This window comes from Amblyomma mixtum, chromosome 4 (assembly GCF_055824585.1).
Source record: "Amblyomma mixtum isolate Tamu chromosome 4, ASM5582458v1, whole genome shotgun sequence".
NCBI classification, from domain to species: domain Eukaryota; kingdom Metazoa; phylum Arthropoda; class Arachnida; order Ixodida; family Ixodidae; genus Amblyomma; species Amblyomma mixtum.
In genome coordinates, this window is record NC_143015.1 from 109,547,285 (window position 1) to 109,575,119 (window position 27,835).

The following is a 27,835-nucleotide window of genomic DNA, read 5'->3' on the forward strand; positions in this document are numbered from 1 at the left end:
TCCGTAGCCTCTGAGTGAGTAGCCCAGGAAGGTTGCAATAAATGCGCCTCTCTGATGCCTCCCTACGTATCCTGAAACGACGAAGTAAACAAATGAGAGAATTATGCGTGCCATTCGGGGACTCCACTCAGGGGCGCGCAGAAGAACACTGAACGCAGGCCACTTAGCTAAGGTGCCCTTGAGCTACCTCTACACGTTCAGGCCAAAGCCACCTAGACTAGACATGGCCTGTTCACTCCTCCTCTCCACAGGGGTCTACGTCATTCTAGTTGCCCGACCGCGAAAGGCTTTGCCGCGAACGATGGTGAGACTTCTGTGAAACGCAGGCGGATGCTACACAGCAGCATGGCACCGGGGAGGCGCACGGGTGGATCGTGCCACTGTGGTTAGGTTAGGGAGCGAACGTGTAGACACATCTCTTTTCCGGCTTCTCAGTTTTCGAGCTGCAGGTCGCCAAACTGTTTTCTCTTCACTTGTGCGCGTTCAAACCATGATGTGGTGCTGAAGCAAAACACACTCATTTTGTAACCGCACCAGCATAGGCTGGTGCTGTGTGCATGGGCGCCACGGAAATTACAACGGTGGCCAAAAAGTTGGGGTGTTTGGTTTGCCCAAGGATGAAGCACGCAGAAAACTTTATGACAGTAGTTCCTCGCAAGGATTTTGCGCCAGCCATGCGTTCCAGGATAAGTAACAGCAATATAACCGCTTTTCATTGCTTATCTTATGTTATATAAAACCCAACACTAAACAAAAACGTTAGTTGTTGAAGAGTGGTTTCGAGAGAACTGCATAGTATAACAAATAAGCTTCCTCATACAGTTATGCGAGCTCCATTTCTATGAGCAAGACTTCGTCCCAAGCTCTCGCATGGTGATCAACAAATGGGAAGAACCATGCAGCCCAAGCGCGATGGTGTTCAGCTTCAAAAGGACGAAGTGCGTTCGGTGTTCCGCAATCGCCCATTGTACCTTTCTTCTACACCTTCATGTCGCTAGTTCGCAGCAAGAAAGAGAGCACGTTGGGAAAATGACGCTATCCAGGAAGCCATCAACAATTCTAACAAGGCAAGCGAGGAAGAAAAACCCATAAATTCTGTGTCTTCGTTTGAAGTATTGCAAATCAAGCTTGTCAACATTTATGACACCAAGTTACGGACAGTCACTGCGAACGAAAAGTCCATCATGTTTCTTGGTTTAGAAACTGAGCCGTCTCCATATGTGAAATGTACTGTCACAGTCCTTCCGGATCTGACAATATCTTGGTGAGGCTGCACTAACTAGCACTGAAATTGAAAAATGACGCCATTTAGGCAAGCAATCGGAAGGTAGCTGCCAGGAAGCTAAAAAAATTAAAGAATCGAAATATTTTAACGCAACACACCGCGAGCAATAAAATGTTCACATATTATTCATGTAACTGTTTTACGTGACTTCATTCTTTTTTTTTGTTTCAATGTTTAGCACGTCATCCGCTTTCGGAAATGGCAAAAATATGCGTTTTATTTAAAAAGCACCACAATACATGGGATGCGGCTACAAACTGCATTTCACTGCTTCGCTGTCTAGGAAATAATATTTTGGTCTAATTGGAACTAATTGGTTTTGCAACTAATTGCGATGAACTGAAGAGTAGGAACTGAAGAAATGCAATGCTTTGTCACCAGTATTATCATGAAACTATAAAAACGAAGCACTTAGCTGCAACACGAAGTATATGGCTAGGGTCACGAAAGAGAGCACAAATTATAACAACACTGAAGATATAGAGCGAAATTAAGCACGCGGTTAAAAAGCTGTTCTTCAGGCCTCGGATAGCAAAAAATGCGCTGAAAACTGCCGGCGAACCCTCGCCGCTGCAAGCGGAGGACGGGCAACTAGCGTGACGTCACGGAGCAAGCGGAGAGGCCTTGAGTAGTCTAGGTGGCTTTGTTCAGGCCCACAGGTACCGGCTCAGAATCATGGTGTTAGTCTCCGTTACGAACAAAACTGTACAGCAGGAATGATAGAATGATAGGTATGTTGTTAATTTAATCCTCATTGTGCTCAGTACCGGCACCTGTTATTACCTTATACGGCACAAGTGCTGATTATTTTACATTTTTACAGGAGAGCCTCAGTAACAGAGCATCTCAGCCCGTTAAATACAGTTCGTATTCCCAAGATCCCTGGCTGGGGAATAAAGTTTTGTGTAGTTGTGGACACTTGGGGAACCGCCCCGGCAGGAGTATCGTGAAGTCTGTAAAACTCTAAATATTGCGCAATTTGAAACTGTCTCTGTCTCTCTCGGCCTTGGGCTCACAAGCCGAAAGCGAGAACCACTTAGCCATAAGGGCGTGCCATCAGTAATCAGTACTAAGCTATAGCAGTTGCTCACTGGAACTGGAGTTTGTCTCTTCATTCTGAGCTCGCTATTTCCATCGCAGTATTTCATTGAAAGCGGAATTAGAAAACTGCAGAGCAGTGAGATTTCGAAGCACCTGTAGCATCCTTCGGGGAATTTCGTGTTAGCAGCCGCACTTCAGATATTGTGTATCTGGACATCAGCAGGAACGATAGAAATATAGAAATGTGATTAATTTAATTGCCCTAATTCTGCTGAGTACCAGTACCTGTTATTGCCTTATACGGCACAAGTGCCAATTATTTGTGCGGCGTTGGTATCCTAACTCACTGATGCCAGATATGATCTTTCTTCATTTCTTCTCGCACTAGAACTGAGCTCTAAAAGGCTCGTGTGCTGTACGATGTCAGGGCACGTTAAAGAACATAAGGTGCTCGAAATTTCTTGAGCCCTTCACTACGGTGTCCCTTATAGCCTGTGTCGCTTTGAGAAGTTAAAACCCATAAACAAACCAACCAAAAAATGCGGACGCGAAGCGACATCTCAAAATTTCTCCTAAATACAAATCATAAGAGCCTACAATTGATTAGCACTTGTTCTGAGATCTTGTAGAAATGAACAGAGCTTGATTAATCACGATACAACGGGGCATTGTTTAATCACGATACAACTGGGCATTGTCTCGTGATAGCATTTGAAAACTCTGTGGACAAAATCCCTCCTGCTGACTCTTTGAAGCCTTAATTTCGAACTGCATAATGGTGTAGGCTGACATAACATTCTGTATGCAGGGGCCGGCAGGCGTCCAAGCACACCGGGTCGTATGAAATTCCTTCGTCGCGTCGCGAGGGAAGAATCGCGGAGCCAGTCCAACGCTGCAGTCTTCCTTTCATTACGCTGTAAGTTGTCATTGTCGAGCGAAGGGACTACTAGCGTGGCATGTCGGTGATAGCGGTGCTTAGTTCATCAGCACAAGGTTGCGTGTTCGAACATTGTTACAGGAACCGGACTTCGAGATGCAAAAACGCCCGCGCACTGGGATTTTCCGAGAACTCTTTAATAGTGACCTACACATTGAAGTCATAAATGCGTATTGTAATCTAGAAAAGAGACTGAGGATTACAAGAGAAGATTCAGTGATTGTGTTCTTTGGTTTTCCTACACTTGCTTATTCGTGACTGAAATAAAAATATTGATTGATTTGCATGCACTGCAGCCAGGTTGCTTATAAAGCGCAAGTATAGAGCTCTCCGCACAAAATGAGAACACAGCAAGATATTCTTGCAGCATGCTAAAAGGAGGTAAAAAAATCCCGCTGCGGGTGATCTTTCGACCACGCCACTACTGGATCCCTCGTTGACTTCCAGCTTTTCGCTTCTGCGTAACGTCTATTCAAAATAGCGAAATCTTAGAGGGTGGGAAGTATGAAAAAAGGATGATTCCTTTTGAGTCAGTGGTAATATACAAAATAGTGGAACACCTCTACCATATCTCCTGCTTTCATAGAGAAAAAATTTGAATATTGGAATAATGTAAGGTACTGTTTTCAAAATACTGATGATGATGGTTCATTCTTCCGATGTGGTTTTCCCATTATTCGCATCGAGTGTTTAAGACTGCCAAAAAAAGCCAAAGGGGCGCATTTTTCATCGTAGCAAGAACATTATTAGCGAAAATTCAAGCCTGCTGATTGGAGATCTGCGGAAATATTTTTACAGCGATATCTTTCAAAATAAGAAAACATTATGTTTATCACCTCTTTTCTGTTTAAAAATGCTTTTCTCAAGGTTTTCCGGGTGTGCGCGCTCAAGATGCAAATGCCCGAGTAAAGCAGGGTAACCAGGTACTGCGAAAGGGTTGTTTTGTTTACCACGGCAGAAAGGAAAACCGTGAACACAGGTCAACGGGGATGACTGACACAGGCTCTTACTAACCAGTGAAGTTCATTCGAAGGTGCACACACAATATGTAGTCTCGCTGTAAGTAATCAGCTCAGCCGACATCAGGACCGGTGTAAACAGCCGAATAAAAATTAACGACGCTTAAGTTTTTCCTTAACTGATCTTTTCGCGGTCCCCTTCACACACAAGTGGAGATCATGATTTTCATTTGTTAAGGCGGAAGCTTTTAATGTCTCATCGTTGTAAGCAGCAGTTGTCGACAGAAAGGTCACGCTTTTCAATTGGTCGAAACGATCGTGACGTCACATTGCGCGAATTTCAAACGGGGCCAATTGTACTTTGGCTAGTAACCATGCAACCAATTGAAGGGATCGTATAGTGATGCTCCAAGTAAGTGGGACTGACCTTAGTTAATTCCTTAATTACCCAATTAGCCTAATTAACTTTTCTAATCAGGCCATATAAAGAAATAAAATCGAGTAGGAAATTCGTCGAGCTCGGGAATCGAACCCCGGTCTTCGGCGTGCGAGACGAGCATGCTATCCACTCCGCCATGCCAGCTTTTTTTTTTTCTTTATTGCATGAATGAATACATAACTAAAATATCGTAGTTGTCATGAAGCAACAAGATTACGCTGATGATGTATTGAGTCTGATGGACCAACTTGTGTTAATGAAAGTCCATTAGACACGGTTGTCCGCCATGCCAGCTCGATGGTTTGGAATGAACAAAGGCGCGTCTAGTGAATACAGGTGCCTTCGCTCACTCTCAGCCTCCTCCCTTCCCTTCCGGCGAGGTTTAGGTGTCCACCGAGATATGAAAGACAGATGCATTTCCTTTCCTCAAAAACCAATCGAGGCGTAGAACCGAATGGGCGATGGCGTTCTATGGACTTCTTGGCAGCGTTGCAAGACGTTGTCTCGTTCCACTCTTAGAGGCGAAGCTTAACATCTTAACTACACATCAGTGACCACACTTTAGGTAAAAAAAAGTGCCCCCCTGAATTATGACGGCTCTCCATCGAGATATGTGAAAGTTACTGCGTAATTTCGTTTCGTCAAATACAATTTTCATTTTCTTAATTACGGGCCCTCTTTGTCTTCTTTCACTCCCACTTCCTCCCTTCCTCTACGGTGCGGTTCAGGTGTCCACCGAGATGACAGATAATTACTGCGCCATTTCCTTTCCTCAAAAGCGTCGCGTTCGGTGGTGGCGTACCGTGGACTCCCTGACAGCGCTACAACAAGCTGTCGCGTTCTACTCCTAAATGCGAAGCTTAAGCGTCATTAATTAGCAGTTAATTAGTATTCAGACATTATGCAGTAATTAACCATTAATTATTGACTGTAAGCACTTAATAATTAGTACCCAATTATATGTGACGCCACCAGTGCCACAGAAGCAGTCAAAGTGGTGCGGAAAACGCTTTCGCCTCTACGCACTTTAGACAGCCAAAGTGCCCCCTGAATTTTTAAATTTTACTTAATTAATTCTCTATTTTAATTTAATGGTACGGCGAAACAGCGTTGACGGACGGGACTGAAGAATAAGAGAGGCACATGCGCTGAACTAACAACCAAATGGTTTATTGTGAAAAAAAGGGAGGGGGGGGGGCAATATAAAGCAGCAGGTCAAGCCAAAGCTCAGACCGGAAGCAAATGCGGGGCAAACATGACGTGGCATACATACCGGAGCTATCAACGCCTCCCAGATTAAGAAAGGCGAGCTCGTGTGGGAATACAGCCACCGATGGTTGGCTTACACATGAGCAACCAAGTTCGTGAATGTGAAAACCCTCCTGTATGAGGTGCAAGGTATCTCTATACTTCGCGATGATAGGGGTGTGTTTCAGAAATACCATAGTCTTTGCAACCTGCGGAATGAATGACAATGTTATTTCGGCGTGATTGGTTTGCAATATATTCCGGGTGTTCGCGTATTCGTTTATTTACGAACCGTCCGGTCTCTCCGATGTAAAAACGGCCGCATGACAGTGGGACACGCTTTTTTTCCACTATCCTGGTTCACTCTCCTGCACAGGCCTTCAGAATAGCCAAAAAAGTATCAAATGGCGATATCACCAGCAGTCAGGATCACTAAAACATACCAAATGTTAATTTTCAGTTTTTACATATGTTTTCTGCACGCCTTTGTCGCTTCTTTCAGCCGAACTCTGGGTAACATTCCTCTTGTTCTGCCACTGCAGGGAAGCTTGCAGCTGGTCAATGGCATGGCACTGCAGAATTGTTTCCAATGCCCGAGTGGCTGCAGCGTATGTCGACCTGGCCAGCACCTCCCCTCACACATGCTTCGTGTGGCACACTTGCATCGCGTGTGGACGCCTGCCTGGTGATGGTTGTGCCGTCCACATTTCCAGTGCAGTGGCGAGGTGAGAGGTATTTGCTGAGAGGATAGTTATATGGTTTTATGGGGTTTTACCTCCTAAAGTGACTCAGGCTGTGAAGTAAACCGTAGTGAACTAAAACCAACACAAACCAGCAGATTCCGAACAGGAAATATTCACCTGGGAAGGGATCCGGAAATTAGGCCACCTGGAAGGATAACCTGTATGGATATATTTACACTGGATACCTGTATGGGTAACCTGTAGGAATACCTGCATGGGCAACCTGCATAGGTGACCTGTAGGGATGAATGGGGTCCAGAAAGCGGTATAAATATCTTTGAAAAGAAGCCGAAACGGCCCTATTGGGTATTTGTTGTGCCGAAGAGAACACAGTCGCTAACCAAAAAGAGGTCGCTGTTTGAACGCAAAGCCGCGGTTAAAATTCATGCTCTGCTAAGAAATAATGCAAAAGAAATTGCTTCATTACTGCAACGAATGGATTCCCTTGGATTTGTTGATATCGTTGACCGCCGTCTCGCACGTCAACTTGCAGGCAGCTGCCCTGTCTCCTGTCAGGCTCGCACATTGATCCCTCACCAAAGCAGGTATGTGGATGAATTCAGAGAAATCGAGAGCCGCTGGCTTTTAGCGGGGCAGCAGATGACGGGAAGGCCGTACAGCACATTGTCTACGTTCTCCTTCTCCCTCTCTATTATGAAGGGGAAAGAAGCGGCGTCCAGGCAGTGCCCATGGTAGCCTTGCAGAACGAGCGGCCGAGGCCTCTGACCACCGCATCTGAAGTGCGTTCGTCGCGTGGCTGTAGCAACCAAGCCGCCCGCACTCAGCCTCTTCTCTGCAGCTGGGAAGAGAAGAAATGGTATGTGACACCGGGAAAAGGAACTACCCTCAAAAATGGCGCATACTTTGTCCCTGTCCCTATGACTGAGCAAGCGGAAAGAGAAAAATAAGGTAGTGTTTTAACGTATTTAAGAAGAGTATGACGTGCGAAAGGACTTCAGGCAACACCGGCTCAAAGGCAACCGCATGCAAGACCAAGGTCAAAAGTTCAAGGGCCAAAGGTCATGGCCAAAGGGCAAAGGTTGAGGCTTCAAAAAACTCCACGTTTTTGACGCGATAGCGTTAAAGGCCCCATTACGCAGAAAATCTGGCGTCGGCGTTGTGAGCGAAAAATCGCGAGCATCAATGTCACGTGGTGTCCAGAGAGCAACATTGGAGGCAGGTGGGCCGCCTAGGTGACGTGACCTTGCGGTGTCATCACAACCTGCCCACCGTGGCAGGTGGCAGATAAATTAACGATTGGTCGCTCGGAAAGAGCAACTTGTGACGCACAAGGCCCACCGCAGGTAGCACCTACTATCGCAGGGCAGTGCCGCTAGCTCAACCACTGCACCAATGCACTAGGAGGGCTACAAGGGATCTCAGGGACATATAAGAGGATGACCTTTTGCATATATGCGAATTGCACTACGCTATCGCATCATACCCTTAATGCGGAGCGTTAGTGTACCTTCCAATGTTTTTCAGGTTTCATTTTGAAGGAGTACATACACACTAGAACACAGTTCTTTAACACGTTAAATTGCCATGGGCCTCTTCAAGTTTAAAATTACCTTCTTAAACTTAAAGTTTAAAGTTACCTTCTTTAACTCATGAACTCTTCCTCCGGATGCATGTGGGTTGGACGTAGTTCCGCCTGTCGTTTTATTCGTGGTATGATTTGATAACCCTCTGTACTGGGCACATCTGATGCCTGTTCAAAGCCTAAATTTCCGAGCGCCGCACTACGGAGGCTGACTTAACATTCTTCTTGCGCAGGCCGGCAGGTGTCCAAGCACTCAGGTTCGCATGAAATTCCTGCGTAGTGCGCAGGCAACCGAGGGACAGATGTCAGTCCCGCGTATCGCAGCCTGCCATAAACTACGTGGTAAGTGATCATTGTTGTAGAAGCGGGCAGCTACCATGGCATGTTGGTGTTTGCTTTGTGCATTGCGATTTTCGATGTACTTTGACAAACAGAATGTTGGCTTTGGTTTGTTTTATGGGGGTTTAACGTCCCAAAGCGACTGAGGCTATGAGCAACGCCGTAGAATGCCAGTGCAAAAATATTTCGCATGCATTACCTAGCCTTATACAGGCTATAGGTCCATTGAATATTACGGAATTCTCAAAAAGTGTTGCAGTTCCCCTTTAAACCCCAGAGTCCATTCGAATGCGCTAATCTTCGATTGCACCTCGATGTAATAACGCCACTTACCAAATATGGAGTCAGGTAAAGAACAGGCGCTTGACCTTGTAATATTTTTCTAAGCCTTGCGGAGTGTGTTATTTTATGTATCTTCTTAATAGGTGCAAACGGAATGTATGTGTGTAATCGCAGTCACTCGCACACTATTCTTTAAGTCGTCCTAAAGTCAGGTCGAGACAGTATAAGTGCGTCCTCCGAAGCGTTTCTAGTCATGTCGGCCGCTCTCAGGTTGGGTCCTACAACCGAGAGCGAAGATCGCCATCGGCGCCTCCTAGTTTCTCTCTTTTTCTCGGACGCTGTTTCGCCCATAAAATTAATAGTTGTGATCTACCTGCCTGTCTGCTCTGTACGGGCGAGGCCAGAATGTAGAATGCGTGAATTGTGGCAGAATGGCTGCGCCGAACTGCTTCGACACGCCACCTAACAAGGTCTGCGGGAACTGCGTGGCTCCTTATGCGCAGAGAAAGAGCAAGCCGTGCAGTCCTCATAATTGCCACAGCCCTTGCATTACGACTGTTCGAACAAGCGATTACGAGACGAGGGCTCCATGGCTGGCTCTTTCTCTGCGCATGTGCGGAGCCACGTAGATCCTGCCAGCTAAGCCCGGCGACTCTCTACATATCTCAGTTGGTTTAGCTGGTCTGTTGCACTTTGTGTTATTTGAAGGCTTCAGTATAACGGGACACCTGACATATAGGCTCATCTGGAGGGCTCACAACGACGGTAAGACGTCACCTCTCCATGTGCGCCTCTTTCTTCCCGCAGTCGGTGCCATCTGCGCTGTGCCCACAGACTGCAGAGGCAGCCAATCGGTTCTGCAACATGAGCGCCGTGTGCCAACCAGCAGGCAGCAGCCCAAGACCAGCAGCCTTTGGTGAGTGAGAGCTGGCGTTTTCCAGGGTATGATGCAGGACAGGCAACGTGCGTCGTGGGCATTCTCGGCAACACATGCACTGTTGGGATAAGAAGCCCGTTGTGCCTTAGGCAGTGCGGGCTGGGCAACATTTTTTCTTTCCTCTGCCCACACTAATATATGTTGGGATAAGAGGAATTCCAGCATGTCCTTTTGAGAGAGATAATTCGAGGAAGTAGCGCACTCCTCTTGCAGGTATTGATGTTATTGCTCCAGTAGAACACTTCCAGATTGTAAAGTAATTCCGCTGCTATTCCGGTGTCTATCAACTGTCGATTTAGCCCGTTACGAGGCTTCTGGGGTCAAAGGACTCCTAGTGAAGCAGTGCCCTGCTGAAAAAAGTTGTATGATGCAATAAACTCATACAGTTTGTCATAGAAATATCAGTGATTATCATACAAATCATAGAAAATTATCATACAAATGTCATACATTTCTGTAAAATCATACAGTCATCATAGATATGTCATAGAATATCACACGAATTCTTTGATATATCATACAAACTGTATGATATTCTATGATGAAGCCTCTATGAGGTTATTGCATCATATAACTTTTTTTCAGCAGGGTGCTAGAACTTCAAGTTGTTTTGCAGTTGTCTTGGCGAGTTGTTTGGAAGTCTCCGTTATGGACGACGAAGCATTTTATGTATTACGCCTACATGAGGGCGTTTCCGCAGAAAATAGAAATGAAGAAAAAATGAAGTCGAAGACGAGAGCTCTCTCTACCTGCTTTCTCCATGTGGCGTTTTACGTATCACGCTGTTTCCTCTGCGAAGAAAACTCTGAAGCAAACCTTACTGTATGAATTCTGAGTGCAATGAACAGAATCAGAGAGACAGTGTTGCAGGCTTCATCCGTTCCCCTTTGGGCGCAGGCGGTCCTCCGTGACGGACTCACGGCAGCAGGTGCCTGGCAGCCCAGCACAAGCGGTCAGCCGAATGTGAGGGCCGGTTCTGCCCCAGTCCAAAGCACGAAGTGAATCCTTTTGTAACACACGCGGCCTCCTTACACTCCCCCTTATACCGCGTGTGTGGTTTCCCCTTGTCTGTCGTATAACAGCAGTCGGGACAACCAGTGTTTCTTTTAATGGCGACCCAGGAGGCTTTAAAGCTCATCCCTGCCCACAGCTGCGAATAGGTGTTCCTTTGCACACAGCGGCGAATAGGTGTTCCAAGCCGCAGTATGCTGGTTAGCCGAATTTTAAATGGGCGCCGGTCGTCTTCTGCCACTGTTTTGTAGTGCAAAAAGAATATGTCGAAAAAATTGGGAGAAACTGGACAAGATTTTCTGACACGGCTCGTTCAACTGAGTTAACATAGCAGTTAAAATCGCTGAATATTACTGAAAGGAGCAGTGGAAGCTTCCCTACGCGAGAGGCCTACCCAGCCTGTGACCGCTTTCAATCCTTCACTTCCCATTTTCATTTGAGGATAAAGTTGTCAATAAATTCGCTGTGGCTTAGCTTGGTTAAGCCCGGTAATTGCGAAAGCAATACCCGTACCTACGCCATGGTACAGCTGGTGGTAGTGCCTGTGGTTAGACTTGTGGTGATGCATCGGTTATACAATCCAATCCAAACCAATCCCATCCATTCCATTTCATTCCGATCCAATCCAATCCACTCCTATCCAATCCCATCCAATGTAATCTACTCTAATCTAATGTAATCTAATCTAATCTAATCCAATCCAGTCCAGTCCAGTGCAGCAGGATGCGTTGTTAGGCAAGTTGGTTCATATTGCTTTAGAAAGATGGGATGCGCACATGAGACAATCACAAGAAAGAAGACGGGACGGGACACGCCCGTCCCGTCTTCTTTCTTGTGGTTGTCTCATGTGCGCATCCCATCTTTCCAAAGTACAGTCCAGTCCAGTCCAATCCAGTCCAGTCCAATCTAATATAATCCAATCTAATCCAATCGAATCCAACTAATGCAATCAAGGTCAAATGAAGGTCAATGGTGGTCGCCGCCGCGGCACGATGGTGGTCACCCTGCAAAGTGCAAGTAGTATTGCTTTCGCATTAAAAATGGTGATATGTCCGACGACATCTCGTCGAAGGCCGTTGGTGCGCCTGCGCAGATACCCCCAAAGAGGTGCAGGCCTGCTGCTGGCGACACCTGATCCCTCTGATTCATCCACGCATGAGTGTCGGTCGCTGGTTGTCGCAGTATGCGGTAACGGTACATGTACAGTCGCGGGTAAAAAAGATTAGCACACCTGACGGAACACCAGAGCGCCGGAATGCCAACGCGTGGCGCTGCTGGTGGCGAAGAGGCTGATAACGAGAGTGCTGGGCCATTCCCATTCTACAATGTTAGGGGGCTCAGCGGACTGCCACGGACAGCAAAATTACTAGCTAAAAGCAGCGGTATCATCTATTGTTCCCGCGAGTTCCTTTTGACAAACCATCGCGGTCATAAAAAAACAGTAATAAAAAGTAGCCATCTTTGCTCACGATAACCGAGCCAAAATAAGTGCCGCATGCACAGTCACGTAGGGTCGGCACTTCAACGCTCGGGCGGTGCACGCTTGATAAAGCTTACTTCATGCCGTCCCCCCCCCCCCCCCCCCCCCCCCCACGCTTCAAACATGGAAACGGCCCGTTGGCAGGTCTGCGTACCGCAGCGCCGCGTGGTGAGATATACGAATTCTGATTGCCAATCATCTGTGCTAATATTTTTTGCTCGCGACTGTACACCTTGCTGAAACGTCACGTCTTTGAAGCTTCTACCTCAACTACAGCGACTTCTTCCATACTTTTTACCTTTTAAAGCGAAAGCTTCACTACTTGCACTTTTAGCCTGTGCCGTAGCGCGGCGGTGCCACCATTGAGCTTTAGTTGACCTCTGTGTGACGTCATGTGTGGCATCACGCCGAAGAGAAGGGCGACCGACTCGCGCCGTCGCAAGCCGCGGCGGTGCCACCACCGACGCTTAACTCCTGCGCTGTCCGCTAGGAGCGCAACAGGTGCTTTGTGACGTCACGCCGAAGAGAAGGGCGACCGACTCGCGCCGTCGCAAGCCGCGGCTATAGTGAACTATAGCCGCGGCGGTGCCACCACCGGCGCCTAACTCCTGCGCTCTCCGCCAGGAGCGCGATTGTGGCGTTACGCTGAAGAGATTAGGCTCAACTCACGTCGCTAGAAAGCAGTAGCTGTGCCAACCACCAGCGCCTTAACATTGCTTCGCGATCTCGCACCGTCCGTGTGCGACGGCGCTGCACATGAACGCCGGCCTGACTGGACTGGATTGGATTATAATAGATTAGGCTAGATTAGGTTAGATTACATTAGATTACATTGTATTGGATTCGATTGGATTGTATAACAGATGCATCGCCACAAGTCTAACCACAAGCACCATCACCAGCTACACTACCAGCTGAACCATGGCGTAGGTACGGATATTGCTTTCGCAATTACCGGGCTTAACCGAGCTAAGCCACAGCGAATTTTTTTTAATTATTTTCCCCTCTCATAGCCTATCGCTAGGGTTTGGAAGGCAGTGAGTGTTAAAGGAGGCTTACCAAGGCGCTCCTGATACATGGAGAAAATGCAAGCAATCCCTTTAGCTGCGCTCTCTCGGTGCAAAGTAACGAGCCCCAATTGGTGTAAATTATGCATACGCGTGCGTATTGGCGGCTGGTGGTTGTAGTATGCGGTATGATGCTGGCGGTACACGTTCGACATGCTAAAACTGCACAAATACGCCTATATGGGAGTATAATGGGAGTAATCTACCCTCTAGTGCACACCTTTTTGTAAAAGAGTGTGTACACCCATTAAAAATTGAGCGCGCCACAGGACAGCTTGCTCTCTTTACTGCCATATAGGTGTATTCGTGTTTAGAGTCTAAAGGACAGTTAAATCCCATTTTACTCCTTTTTGTTCAGTGTGTGTGTCTGAAACTGTTGTTGATAAGACCACCTCGCGGAAGGCAGTCCGCGTACGAGTGCGTGATTTAGCCGCTGCATCTGGCGTAGGCAAAACTGGTGGTACGCCGTTCCAGAATTGTAGTTCCTCCTCTTTCACCTCTTCCTGACTTTTTGCAGCGTTGCTTTCAGCAAGCGACGTGGTATATGATTTTTAATGATTCACCTCGTCCAGATCAGCTGGCGTTGTGGACCCCGTCGTGTAAAATACCTTCGTCGCGCCTGGTTGGCTGCCTGCAAAAAGCCATTCCAGAGCTACTGCGCGCCCAGGTGAGCAATCGCTGCGGAGAACGAGTGACGCTTGGCACGTTTTCTCCTGTCCTGTACTCTGGTTATCAATGCTGGAGGAAAGACTGTTGCATATCGCCGTAGCTGAAACTTTAGGTTTGTGTATTATAATGATTTCTTCCCATTTCATACCATCAACTTTCCGCCCTTCGCTGCTGTCTGAAGCGATGGCACGACATGGGCTTCAGTCAGTAACGGAGACCGGGCGTGTGGTGTGTGGAGTCGCATTGGCCAGTGACGAAGGGGCGGAATTGAAAGCTGCAAGAGCTTGGTTTCAAAATTTTTACGGGGCGTGCTGTACATATAAAGAAGAAAAGTTCACAGATACGCAAAATCTCAGCACTCACAAGTGACTTATTGCACCAAACCACGCTGGACATAAGGGCTGCATCGCACATGGGCGCACAGAGTACAGAAAGAAAAGACGGTTTCCTTTCGTGGCCAAGAGATAATTGTTTGTTGGCAGTATCACTAGATAATGAGGAACATTTCGAAAAAACTAAAAGTCATTAGAATCGAATAGGGCTAGTGAAAACTAACCGAATGCACGAGCTTGCGCACGATGTACAAGAACAAATACTTTCGCTGCTTTTCCAGGGCTGGCGAGTTTCTCTGGATATGGTACCTCACCACGGGGTCACACGACTATTGAGTCCGTGGTGTCCGGCGGTGTCTTCAGCTGAAACACGGGTAAGTTGGCAACCATTTCTCAAGTGAGGTAACCATGCTATTTTGCAGTGAATGACCACAGTGGCATAGTCAGGAATATTTTTGGGGAGGCGTTATATGCCGCCGCCAAAAAAATTACGATAGACTGCTTCCAAACAATATCTTGGTCAATTTTCGGCTTGAATAAAGCCGGAGGGTTAGTTGTTTCGTTCACCGTAATGTTTACAAAAAAAAATCGAGTGCATACAGGACTGTGAGGTCTTCATTCGTAAAGAATATTTACCTATAAAAAACACTGCCATGAAAAATCGCGGACCTTCGCAATGGCATTTGTCAACACTTCTACCATATACCTGTGAACTTCGGTTTAAAAAAAACATATTTTCGCACAAGTTAATGATCATTTCAGGAATTGCAAATGATGAAAAAGTAGGCTGACGTGAAAAGCTATGTTTAGTCGGGTGAACTGTGCCTACAATTAAAAGGACTGCTATCAGTTGTGCAATGACACCGGTAACCAGACACCGGTTCTGACACCGGACCCCCCCCTCCCTGGCTGCGCCCCTGACTGACCACTTATCCCCCAGCTCAGTGTTCGTGCACGTGTGTGCCATATGCGGTATTCAGTTCGCGGGCTTTCACGACGTTATTGCAGACGGCGCACGGTTTGGCATAAAAAAGTGTTTAAACTCTGCTCCGTAACCCCCTTAACTAAGGAAAACTTGCCGCTGTGTTTCCATCTTTTGCTTATGACTAACACCTAAGGTCCAAGAACTGCAGTCATTTTGGCTACTATGTCCATCGCAATGGATGCACGATCACGTGCCTGACAGTGACACTGGCCACGTTGGCGCGCTGGTCACGCGACCGTATGGAAGGTGGTGAGGCTTAGCCTGTTATTGCATACCAGTGTAACGGTTATGGAGGTGTGCTTTCCGCCTAACAGGTGGGCAGCTTGACGTTGACTTAAGCAATGTGCGGTAGTCTCAGTGACCGTATTAACCTTGTCGTGTCTCAATGGTCATCCCTGCAGGGTCCCGGCCCACGACTACCTACAAGGAGGCTGCTGTTACATCAGATCCAGTAAGCAACTCTTTATGAAGCCGTCTGGCGTCGTGATAAAAAAAAGTCCCGACTTATTTACGTACTCAACGAGAGAACAGCACAAGGAGTGTTGTACATGAAATTATTAAGGCTTTGTGTCTCAAAGTTATTCAGGCTATGAGGGACGCCGTAGTGAAGGGCTCCGGAAATTTTAACCACCTGGGGCTCTTTAACGTGCACTAAAATCGCACAGCACATGGGCCTAAAGAATTTCACCTCCATCAAATTTCGACTGCCGCGACCGGAATCGAACCCGCTTTACCTGAAGCTAAATGGCATTCATACCAAAAAAAAAAGCTCATAGTCCCTGAAATATCTGATAGGGACTTTTTCGATACGTTGTTCTTGGCTGGCACGAGAGTGGCTTAAGTGGAGATCCATTAACAGTGTTGAAGTGTTTTGCAGAGAGGCTATGACTATGACGTAGTGCTGCGGGAATTTAGATCGGGAGCCCTCCACTACGGCGTCCCTCATAGCCTCAGTCGCTTTGGGACACTAAGCCCCATACAACCTTAAGCCTTAAGCTCTGGTAGTAATAGCAAAGGAAGGATTTTACTTTTTTGGAGTTCAGTGAGTGCTTCATTCACTGAAATTAAATGATATGCATAATTGTGTCTATATATGGATCTGGAAAAAAAACTCAGTCTTTCAAATATTTAAACAGAGTTTAATTGTTTTGGAGAAAGTTAGGCTATGATTACAACGGACGCCGTAATGGAGGTCTCCGGGTCCGAGCTTGAGACATTAAACAGAAACCTTAAAAAGGTATTTTTTTTGCTTTTATTCAGTACAGTGAACGTTTCATTCACTGGCTTAAATTAGAGACATACCGCACGTACAGAGCACTGCGAAGGCATGCCGCGAAGTGGTATAGGCGCGGCCATAAGTAAACGGAGCACGCTATTCCATTCGAAGCGCAATCACGCCTTCTCCACTGCAAACAAGAAACATTGTTTGCTACAAGAAAGTCCAATAACCTCCTCTGTCAGCGTGCGCGTACCACTGCTGGAAATATCAATTAGGTGACGCGTGAAAAATATTCGAAGACAGTTGCGTGCTCCGTTTACTTTTGTCCGCGCCTGTACTATGGTGGTACGCTTCAATTCGCAAATATGGCGCAGCTGCCCACTAGTTCTCCTTCCTTTCCAAGTGATGCAGCCCTCGATCGCGGAGGAACGATGGATGAAGAGGAACACACTTATGCAGCGCGCGTGCCATTTTGATTCTCAGATGGCCATAGGCTCCATAGTGCTGCAATGTACTGTACAGGTACGCGCTAGTTGTTTGGTCTCGGCGACACTTTGCCCCGAAGTGTTTCAGTGAAATAAGGCCGTTCAGCAGCAAGCATGCTCCGAGAATGACGCATCAGCTAAGCTGTTCTGATATGCAGTCGATTGTGGATATACCGAACCCGGATCTGTCGAACCTTTGCTTGTATTAAAGTCAAAGCATTCCCTTGAAGATCCATTACAAAAGAATAGCACCACTCAACGCGTTTTCTCCATCTGCCGTTCAGCGAAATATTCAGTCTGTCGAACAGCGCGCCCTGCATGCGCCGCTCCGCCAAATGGCATTCCCGTAATTCCTCATGCATGAGTCCGCGTACGTATCCGCTGCCACCACTAGCCACGTGAAAACGCCTTAATGCTGTTTGACATGAGGAAAAGGGCGTATGGTTGGTGTGGCCTTCGGACTCGTGGTCCCATACCGCTGTAGCGCTTACTACATTAGCTCGTGTACTGTGCGATGTCAGTGCACGTTAAAGAACCCCAGGTGGTCGAAATTTCCGGAGACCTCCACTACGGCGTCTCTCATAGCCTTAGTCGCTTTGGGACGTTAAACCCCATAAACCAAACCAAACATTGGTTGGTTGTCGTGTAGTGACGCTAACTTAGCTCGACGAAGTCTGTGGGTGGCCTTCGCCTGACGCGCTCTATTGCCGAGAGCATCGCATACAACTGTGCCTTAATGTCAATTATTATTGCGTTTACATTGTGGGGATAGCAAAATTACCCTTTTTATGATAGACCGTGGCTTGCTACAAGGGATCGTCCACGGCGTTTTCGATGCGACTCAGGATAGGCCTAGCGAGAAGTCATGTTTACATGAATGCGACCGAAGCGCAAGGTATTTCCTACTGTTTCCTGGTTCATACTTCCCGGCCGCCATGTCGTCTGCTCGCGGAGCACGCAGATATGGTAAGAAAAGATATTAATGGGCGCAATCTTCATACCGCTAGCGTATGCGCGCTTGCACGTGCGCTAAACACAGGCGTTTTGCGGGTCATAACGCCATTTCTTACGTTCTCACTTTAACCTATTCAGCCTATGCTGAGAAGCGATAAGCTCGCCTTGGAGCACCATCTGATTGTTGAGACGATCATTTTGTCAACAAACTGAGGATCCTCTTCAGCCTAAAACCGGAAGAATCGTCACAGTAAATGAAAAAGCAAATTTATCGCTCGTACTTTCTCCTATGGGTGAGGTGAGATGAAGCAAAAGGCCGGTCCCCTATTTATGGCCTGTGAACGCACTGAAAAAGGCAGTAACGACGACGAACTCAGTCCGGAGCGAGGGGTCCGGCTTGGAAGGTCACCGCCATGTTCGTCCCCGCGGGAATGCAACTTCTACCTCGCCATCCTATTGGCCAATGGAAATCGACCGAATTTTTCCCGCGGCAGAAATCTGTCCTGCACCGATCGGGCTTTCCGCTGGGCATTTCGACGGAATCTCCTCCGTGGCTGTGGATTCCGCTCACTGTCCCCACCCGAAGTGAGAACGCGCCTTGGCGCGGACGCGGCTGATGATGGGCGGTGCTTCTTAATTGTGGCTGTTGCTGAACCTTTATTCCACAGATCAGCCGCCGTCGGAGACAATCGTGTGACACACCTGCATCGCGTCTGCACCATTTGCAGCCAAGGAAGAATTCCAAGAGCGCAGTTCTGGACGGAAGTAAGTGATTCTGGTTGAGAGCGAAGTTTTTAAGGCGACTCTCAGACGAGTATAAAATCGTTGGCGTATTCTAGTAGGTCTTTGCCTGTGCTGACAATAGCGAGGGCGGAACTCGAGATTTTGGCGGGAATTTATACCCTACAATTTACACAGAACGTGAGGCCAGGGCCGATGGTTGCGCCGTGCTGTGCGAAAAGTTTGCAGCTCTCCGAGTAGACACCTGGACAACATCTGGTGGAGTTGATTGGTTTGATTTGTTTTTATGGGGTTTAATGTTTCAAATCACCTCGGGACTATGAGGGCCGCCACAGTGGATGTCTCCACATAGTTTGGACCACCTGGGATTCTTTAACGTGCCCTCACATCGCACAGTACACGGGCATCTAGCATTTCGCCTGCATCGAAATGTGACCGCCGTGGTCGGGATCGAACCAGCGTCTTTAAAATCCACAGCCAAGCGCCATAACCCTTGAGCCACCCTTGGGCGCATGCGTGAAGTTTATATTATACACTCTATGAACAGTGATCAGCGCATTGTTAAATTTTTTGTGGGAAGAGGCTTCAGATGCCTTAACCGCATGCCGCCGGTGGGATCTGAACCCACGACCTCCAAATCTCACATACATATTGCTCTTGTTAGAGCACCAGACGCAAAACTCGCTTTTCTTGCAAGTCACCGTTTCCTCTACGATTTCACCGCGCTTTCTCATCATTTATTCCAACGCTTCAAGTAAGACGAGCTGCCACAGTGCTGCTAGCGGCGCGGCTGGTGCTGCTGGCAGAAGCGGTTGTTGGTATCTCAAAAACTGGTTTGGTTTGGTTTTATGCGGTTTAACGTCCCGAAGCGACTAAGGCTATGAGAGACGCCGTAGTGAAGGGCTCAGGAAATTTCGACCACCAGGGGTTCCTTAACGTGCACTGACATCGCACAGCACACGGACCTCTCGAATTTCGCCTCCGTCGAAATTCGACCGCCGCGGCCGGGATCGAACCTGCGTCTTTCGGGCCAGCAGCCGAGCACCGTAACCATTGAGCCACTGTGGCGGCCCAGGTATCTCAAAAACTGAATTTTTTAATCCCATGCATAAAGTTTGCGAGTGCAGCGATAAATTTGCAATTTCGCTAGTTTTATTTATTCGATGGTTTCTATAGCCGCCGCGGTGGCTCAGTGGTTATGATGCTCGGCTGCTGACCCGAAAGACGCGGGTTCGATCCCGGCCGCGGCAGTTGAATCTGTACTGTGCGATGTCAGTGCACGTTAACGAACCCCAGTTGGTCGAAATTTCCGGAGCCCTCCACTACGGCGTCTCTCATATCCTTAGTCGCTTTGGGATGTTAAACCCCATAAACCAAACCAAACCATTTGGTGGGCGTCCCTGTTTTCTCTGCGCTGCCATTTTCCGTGATAAATAAGCGACACACCGTCGGCTATGCTTAATTTGCTTTCCTCACTGGCATATCAGTCCTTAATTTGTAAGTCGAGTGCTCGTAATGAACTTGAATTATTGCGCCATGTCCTTTCCTTGAAAACCATGGAGCGTCCTCTTGATTTTGAGGAAAGGAAATGGACATCACTGGACAACTGAAGCACTGTGAAAAAAAAACTGAAAAACGCTAGCTGGCTAACTAACATCTTTTATCGGCGTAGGTATTTTTTTTAAAGCCGTACTGCAAACCGATTCAGGCGTTTCAGGGAAACCCGGCACTTATTTTCAAAACCAGTTTCTTTCTTTTTAGGCAGATAGACGCTTTTTCCGGCTTAGCGATATTAGTATTCGCCAACATCAGAAAAAAGGCCCATCATGTTATACTGGTGAAATGAATAATTAATCCACAGATAAATGAGTTACTACGCCGTGTCCTTTCCATTAAAAACCAATTTTTTCTTGATTTTACGCAAAAGAAATGAAAATAACTGGACACTTGCAGTCTTAACTATAGTAAGATACAACTTTAAAAAACAGCAGTTGCTTACACTGTGCCACAGTCCACGGCGTCTTGTATTACTCCGCTGGCCAATCGCAACAGTAGACGAAATCACCTTTTTAATGTTTCACTATATCAAATAATCCACGTATCATAATTCTAGAGCTGGTATTTTTTTTCTTGTGATAAGCTGCATGTTAGGTAACAGGAAACGTTTAAGTAGCGGACTACATTTTCGTCGTGGAGGAATTCTGTGCACGGAGGCTGAATGTGGGCGGAGCTTCACTGCGGATTTAAGTTGTATCCGACTTTAGAGAATTCTGGCCATTTGTTGCGTAATTTGATCGCACGCTCAGCGATGTCCATCTAAACGCGTCAACCCGTGGCGCGCATGCCACGTGACACTCCCTGTCCAGCCTGCACTGCTCTGCTCACCGTTCCTCGCTGCACCAGACGAGGCAACGCAGAGGCGGTCACTTGACATGTGCGTGACGGAGTGACGCAGTTTGACGGTCATCGCTGAGCGCGAACACCGCAGGCGCGCAGTTTTCGAATACAGCGCGAAATTTCAGAAAACTAATGCGGTTATTCCTAATAGCGAGCTACAAATCTCTGACTGCAACCAGGTGCCCATCTCTAGTCATTAAAAATTATTAGTGTTTAGTTACTATCTTTATGGTGTCGGCCAGCACCAGCATTGCACTTCAAAACACGGATAAATATATTTGAGAGTGAAAAGGGGTTTAGCTTGTACAGGTGTCGGACGCATGAACCTAAGCCACATGTGTCCGACACCTGTACATATACCATGTCCTGTATTGCACAACCTATTAATGGGCAAAGTATTGTGCCCAAGTTCGGGAGTAGACTTGGTCTGAAAATATCATGGAATGTCTGCCCTCGGCAATAGAGGCGGCATCGGAAGCCTTCAGGTTAGCAAATACAGGAGATTGAAACCTCGGTTAAATCTTCTTAAGGGATAGAATTTCGCTCATTTTGAGGAGGTAATTTATTGTTATTGCCCAACGCAACGGGGAATCCCGGAAACGAGGCCGCCAACGCTTTAGCCCGAGCTTCTCTCAACCGGGCACCGGCGGCCTCCGACCTGTGGTTCTCGCGGGAGCGCATGCACTCATTCAGTGAAATGACGCAGGCCTGCAAAGCCGAGCGTCGGCTCTACCCCCCACCTCATCCCTCCCTCGAGAATTACCATCAGACACTTTGGAGGCGGCTCCAAACACGCACTTTGCCCTCCCCTTATATACGCTCGCGATATCACCCAGTTCACACGAACCCTTCCTGTACCCTCTGCCATCACCCCAAAGCCACTCTCGACCATGTTCTTTTCCTCTGCCCGGCGGGTCCTCCACCGCGGGGCCTGGAGCACCTTACCACTTGGGAGGCTTGGGAGACCCTACTGCGCTCCGAGGACTCGGCCAAGCAAGCCATCGCCCCCGGCCGGGCTGCCAGCGTCATGAGCCTCCGGGACATGCACGTTTGAGTGCAGTGGGGCCGTGCGGGGGCCCCAGAACCGACGTGACCAAAACTCCCTTGCTCCAAATAAAGTTTTCATCATCATCGGGACCTGGGCTGCATACCCTGCCCCTAAAAAGGAGTGCGCTAGAGGACGGTTGACTCTCTTTTTACTCCTATTTAGGTTAATTCGTGTTTAAAGTGCACTATGCTACACAAAATCTCCACAAAAAAAAATTTTTAGAAATAATTGTTGGGCCTTTCTGAAAGGCCTGGTATATAGAAGCACAATCTATTCAGTGACGTGTAATTAGCGGCATTGTTAAGTAACCAATCAGTAAAGTTGATTCGACATTTATTGTTGCACATTTTTGTCTAATAACTGTGTGTATTCTCCTTCGCAGAGGAGCTGTCGGCGAATTCGATGTGGAAGCGCTGACTGAAGGCGCTTTGTGGAAGCCGCGACGAGGATTTTCCAGCTCCTCAGCGAGACTAATAGCGTTAGTATATGCATTCGGCCTCTTCTGTAATATTCTGAGCATCGCGAAGCATCCACGCAACGCCATAATCCGACATTTTCACACGGCCGCTGGGCGCGTGCGCGCTTCTTCTCCTCCAGCTCCAATGGTCGAAAAGCGCTGCTCCTACTGCGCAGGCGCAGTTGATGTTAGTGCCAGGTGCACGCGACAGATGGCGGCAGCTGTCAACACACCACTTCGCAGGTGTAGCTGGTACCTCATAGAAGCAGATCGGGCCAGCGTCTCCCGCGTGTTTGCCTTCAGTCAGTAGCGGACAAATTTTCGCCACTCCTCAGAGGGCACCACTTCTTGCGAAAAAGGCGGATTAGGGAGAAAAGCAACTCTACGAGGAAAGCTCAGCACCACTGGAGGCGCATCTAAACCAGCCGCCACTGAGTGCTGTTTTCCAGGCTGCTTTGCATTTAGCCACTGGTGCCTTCTTACAGCAAGCACCGAGGGTTGCAGTTATATTAGCGATGAATACGACAGAGGCTTTCAGATAACAGCTATACATAGCAGGCCTGAGCTGCTGAAGAACATTGTAGCTCATGCCATGGTGCGTGGCTTACTACCGATGTAGTAGTAGGCATAGTCCGGCCGAATCTTCCTGAACGACTGGACTAATCACATACCGAATTCAACTTTCTATCTGTAGAAGGGAAGACTAAAAGGACAGAATGACATTCGGGAGTTGTAAACACGAGCAGTGCATAACGGTAAAACGTCATTTGCCTTTAAACAAAATACACCTGATTCTGCGTCAATACGAGTGCATAAATAAAGGTATACTAAAGGCGTCGAAAAAGGGGAACTGCTGTAAAAAGTGAACTCCAATAATGATTGTTTTAATTTAGCGACGGAATAGTAAAAAAGTGAGCTCCGATAATCGTTTTAATTTAGCGCCGGAATAGTAAAGTAGGGATTAACTTGTATATATGCCGTGATTGTTACTGAGAGTCATCTCTGTTCTACCACAGCTGACTGCTCCTGTCTCCTGTCAGGTTCCTCCATCCAATCCTCCTCTCAACAGGTACGTGAAAGGGTCCGTAGCCCGAAATCCTTGCTTTTGGCATCCCGCAGTCTCCGGAAGAATTTCAATGCACTTTTCTTCTTTAGTGTGCACTCGCAGCGTGCGCACTTTTTGTATTTAGCCGTTATAACAAATGCGGCCGCCACTCCCGAGATTCTGTCCCGCCACCTCGAACGGCCATGGCGTTTTCCGTCGCAAAGCAAGCTTTACGATTGCTTGAACGAATAGGTGCTCCCTGCCAATGATTTGTCATCTTTCGTGTCGCCATTCAGATTGTGGGCAAAGCGTTGTGGTGCAGGGCTTAGTATTATTCTTATGTACACATTTGCACCGTGAAGGCAAAGAAGGCTGCACAGTCACGTCATACATGAAGTCATGCTAAAATAGTCTTTGTTCAATCCCGACAGAGGAAACCGGTTGGATCTGGGAGAGAAAGAGGGGGGAGGAGGGTCTGTGTCTCCTGTCTTATTTGAAACACCTTAGTAAAGCGCGTTTTTATACTGCGATGCCTTTTCTTTCTCGTATCAAAACACTAACATTACCCTATTCTAACGTGCATCCGATACTCATACTTGTGAAGACGGAAAAGCAGTTTACTCTTTACTTTTAGCATAGCCTCAACCGCTCACCGGGCACCGCCAGTGCGCACGCTCGGATTGGTTGCAACACAGCAGGCGTGCGCCTGGCTGGCCAGCCCGTAGCACCATCTGCCGCCTTCAAGGCGATCTGCGCATGCGCACCGAGGCTGCACGCAACGCTGTGCGCGGTAGCTGTACAAGCTGCGCTAAACGTCTATATACGTAGCAGGGCATAATTAGTTAATGCCAACCATGCAAGCGAAAAGAAGTTTAACCGCCATCTTGCGATGGCAATGACTCTGAGCTTTTCGAAGCGTACTTGCAGTTTTCTAGCGAACGGTACACTACTATAGCGGGGGCGCTTTCGTCGTGAGCCTCCGAATGACCATGAAACGACCTTGAGATAAGTCTAGGCTAGTGTTGCAGTGCACATATACTTAACCATATGTAGTCCACCCAGTAGACCACCATTGACCTTCAACTTTGACCCTGACTTTTGACCTTGAACTTTGACATTGAATTTTTGCCTTGAAGTGGTGGACAGACGTAGTAGGAAAGCCACGTGGTAATCACGTTGTCACATGATTGAGCTCACAGTTGTGATATCAGGAATGGGGCATCTATAACCAGAGCTGTACGCTTGACTTAGACTATGGAGGAAGGAGAGCGTGCTGAGGAGCGTACGTGTAGTGCACTACATCTTCGAACATTGCGGCAAGCCACTTCTGACCACCTGGCAGACAGCCTGCTTATGTAGCTTTCGCTACATGAAACTCGGTTAGGCAGAGTTGAACCGCTGCCTAACTTTTAGTATCCGATTGTAATCCACATGCAATAAAAAAAAAGCATTGAAGAAAGCATCATGGAAGAAAGCATTAAAATCAGCCAATTACGGTACGCGATTAGTGCCTCTATCATTACATACTGAGATCTACCGTTTCCTGAAACAAAAAGTTGTTTGAAACAGGGTTTGATGATGCGTACTCAGAACATACCAGGTAATTATTTTCACCGTTCACAGATTTCCTTTTAAACTGATACAAATCAGTGCTGTCTGTACAGGTGCATTTTACAGCAGGGCAGGCATTACATGCGTCAAGATTATATTGCGAAATTAAAGGACGTCTGCATCGAAGATGAGCCCAGTTTCTAATATTTTTGTCTTAATTGGCAATAACGTTCGAGATATATATGTACGTATTTGAAAGCTCATTGAGTTGTCTTTCTCGAGTCCTCGCTTTTATGTAATGGTGTGACCTGAGTTTATAATGCAACAGACACATTTACATGATCAGGAACTTGAATTTATAATGCAACATATAGACACGCCGTTAACGTATTTTGCGACGTAAATGCAGTTAACGTGATATCGGCGACGGTAATATGCGCACGGACATTTTATATGCAACACGGAAGGCTAACTCATCAAGCTTTGAAATGCATAATTTTGATATTCGACATTTTGAACCCCATTGGCCTCTAAAGAAAATGAAAAAACTCTGCTCACCTTTGCGATATAATCTTACAGTTGAATCAAATAATAAAAGGTTATTAGTTAATTTGATACTTAATCATTTAATCATTGGTCTGTGTCACCCTCTCTTTCTGCCTTGTTGCTCTACCATCCAGCTGCACAGACGACACCAAAATATCGCTCAGTGTTTGAAAGAAGAATCTGTAAACGTTAAAAGAAAATCACTCTGTATAGGATATGAGCTTGTGTACGATGTAGTCTGCAAATTTCTTTTCACATGTTTTTTCACAGTCGACGCTATCCTCTGAACGTGGTACCCTCAGTTCGACTAATGGTGCCCGGCTGTGCCTTTCGCTGAAATGCAAAGGTGAGTTTGCACCTACATTTCCATTGCACCATTGTAGGTTACTACACTGTGTCAGCAGACACTTATCTTACAGCTGGGCATGCTTTCACATATGTGCCATATTCAGTCTTGTACACCATAGCATTGGTTCGTGCACTCTAAACAGGAATACGCCTGTATGGGAGTAAAGCTCCTTCCATACGGTGTCTATCCATAGGCGCAAATATCTAATGGGAACGCTGCATAATTTTTTAAAGGATGCTGCAAAGAAATTTATTAATGTTCAGCATGCTTAATGTTTCCAATCGCATTTCTAAAATTTTTGTTCACAAATAAGTTCCGGACAAGTGAGTGGTTTCAGCCAATTTAAGACTTTCAGCGACCTCCGTGGTGGCGGCTGCTGATCTCAAGATAACGGGTGCGATCCCGCTTGCTGTACGGCGTCAGCACACGTTGAAGATCCTCAGATGATCGAAATCAATTCGGAGCTCTCCATTGCAGCGCTCCTCGCCCATGTGTCGCTTCGGGACTTAAACACTGCATATACCAAAGCCGTTCAGGAGCAACATCTGTCTTGCATGTCTTTGGCACTTCATTTACATTCGTGTAATAGGATCTGTTTGTGACGTTAAATACCATTGAACCAAATCATTGACGCGTGTACAAATGCTTGAGGGTTCGTGTTTCAATGCCTAAGAGCGACCTTAGGCCTCACTCGCTATAATTTAACTCACTTTTAATCCACACTCCGGAATTAACCGGTATAATAGTAACGACCAGCCTCTCTTAGTAAGCGTGCACTCTATTTGCACCGTTTATGCAGTGTAATTATGTTGTTATACACTGTATACATGTAGGTCGAGAGCAGTATGAGAAAGTTTCGGCATTCATTTTATTCATTCCTACATAATATGCGTGGCAAGCAGACCTTTTCTGTTAAACTAGTTTTCATCTTTGCCAATAATATCTAGAAATTTACCAGATTTACCGAAGAGGTAACCAGAAATCAATTCATGTGCATAAAATTTTTAGCTTCACATTTTTCTCAACTGTACACAGCACACATGACCGCGTTATGTGATCTGGGTAATAAAATTGCTTAGGATGTCCAAAGAGTTGCAGGTTTTCTCAACACCCAACTTATAAATTGCTTATATGGAGGCCCTGTAGATGTACAGAGGTGGTCAAAAGTTCCCAGGCCACAGGGTCTGCTTTGAACAGTCAGGCCCTTAACACCGCTGTGAATCTAGCAAGGTTGTGAAAGGTGAGAATGATGGTTCTACTACTCCGTATAGATATAATCATCTTCGTGGACGACGTAAATGCCCAGCCATGTGGCTCAAAAGCAGACCATATGGCCTGGAAACTTCTGACCAACCATGTACATAGTGGACTACAGGTGCTTCTACGGGCAATTTGTGGGAATGCGTACCTTTTGCTTCAGCTATGTTCTTTTTAGTGTTTTGCATTCTAATAATCCTCATTTCACCCTCGACGACGACCCCGTGTCCAGGAAAAACTCCAGCTGCCAAGAAGCGCGTGCTACAGCGACAGCCGGTGTGCAGTGTGCGGAAGAGTGCGAGCAAGTTACTTCCGCCAGCAGTCCTCCCATCTCGACGAACCCCCCACGCCTGATGATGGCGCACGAGTGCCTCACATTCTCATTTAAAAGCCGCCTTTGGCAACGTGCAATCGCAGGGGTGTCTACAGCAATGTAGTGCTGAACATACTGCCGATCAAGCATGGCATAATAAAGGGTGTGCTAAATGG

General features: G+C 47.0%; 1 protein-coding gene across 10 annotated transcripts; it reads left to right on the top strand.

Annotated features, from left to right (window-relative positions):
• Positions 1–27,835, top strand: LOC149347819 (uncharacterized). 10 transcript variants are annotated; one of them, XM_089587475.1, is made up of 14 exons: positions 3,133–3,242; positions 6,452–6,634; positions 7,146–7,197; positions 7,313–7,469; positions 8,429–8,537; positions 9,624–9,732; positions 13,884–13,978; positions 14,594–14,686; positions 15,699–15,748; positions 18,624–18,720; positions 22,524–22,619; positions 23,615–23,667; positions 26,011–26,086; positions 27,579–27,835. In XM_089587475.1, exons 6-11 carry the CDS (start codon positions 9,681–9,683, stop codon positions 22,560–22,562), a joined length of 426 nt encoding a protein of 141 aa, XP_089443601.1. In that variant the 5' UTR covers positions 3,133–3,242; positions 6,452–6,634; positions 7,146–7,197; positions 7,313–7,469; positions 8,429–8,537; positions 9,624–9,680; the 3' UTR covers positions 22,563–22,619; positions 23,615–23,667; positions 26,011–26,086; positions 27,579–27,835. The 10 variants fall into 10 exon arrangements, with proteins under 10 accessions (XP_089443598.1, XP_089443601.1, XP_089443602.1 ...); XM_089587476.1 differs by lacking the exon at positions 23,615–23,667; XM_089587472.1 differs by lacking the exons at positions 6,452–6,634; positions 22,524–22,619; positions 23,615–23,667; positions 26,011–26,086; positions 27,579–27,835 and adding exons at positions 1–14; positions 18,798–19,514; positions 19,772–19,885 and having other exon boundaries at positions 3,135–3,242.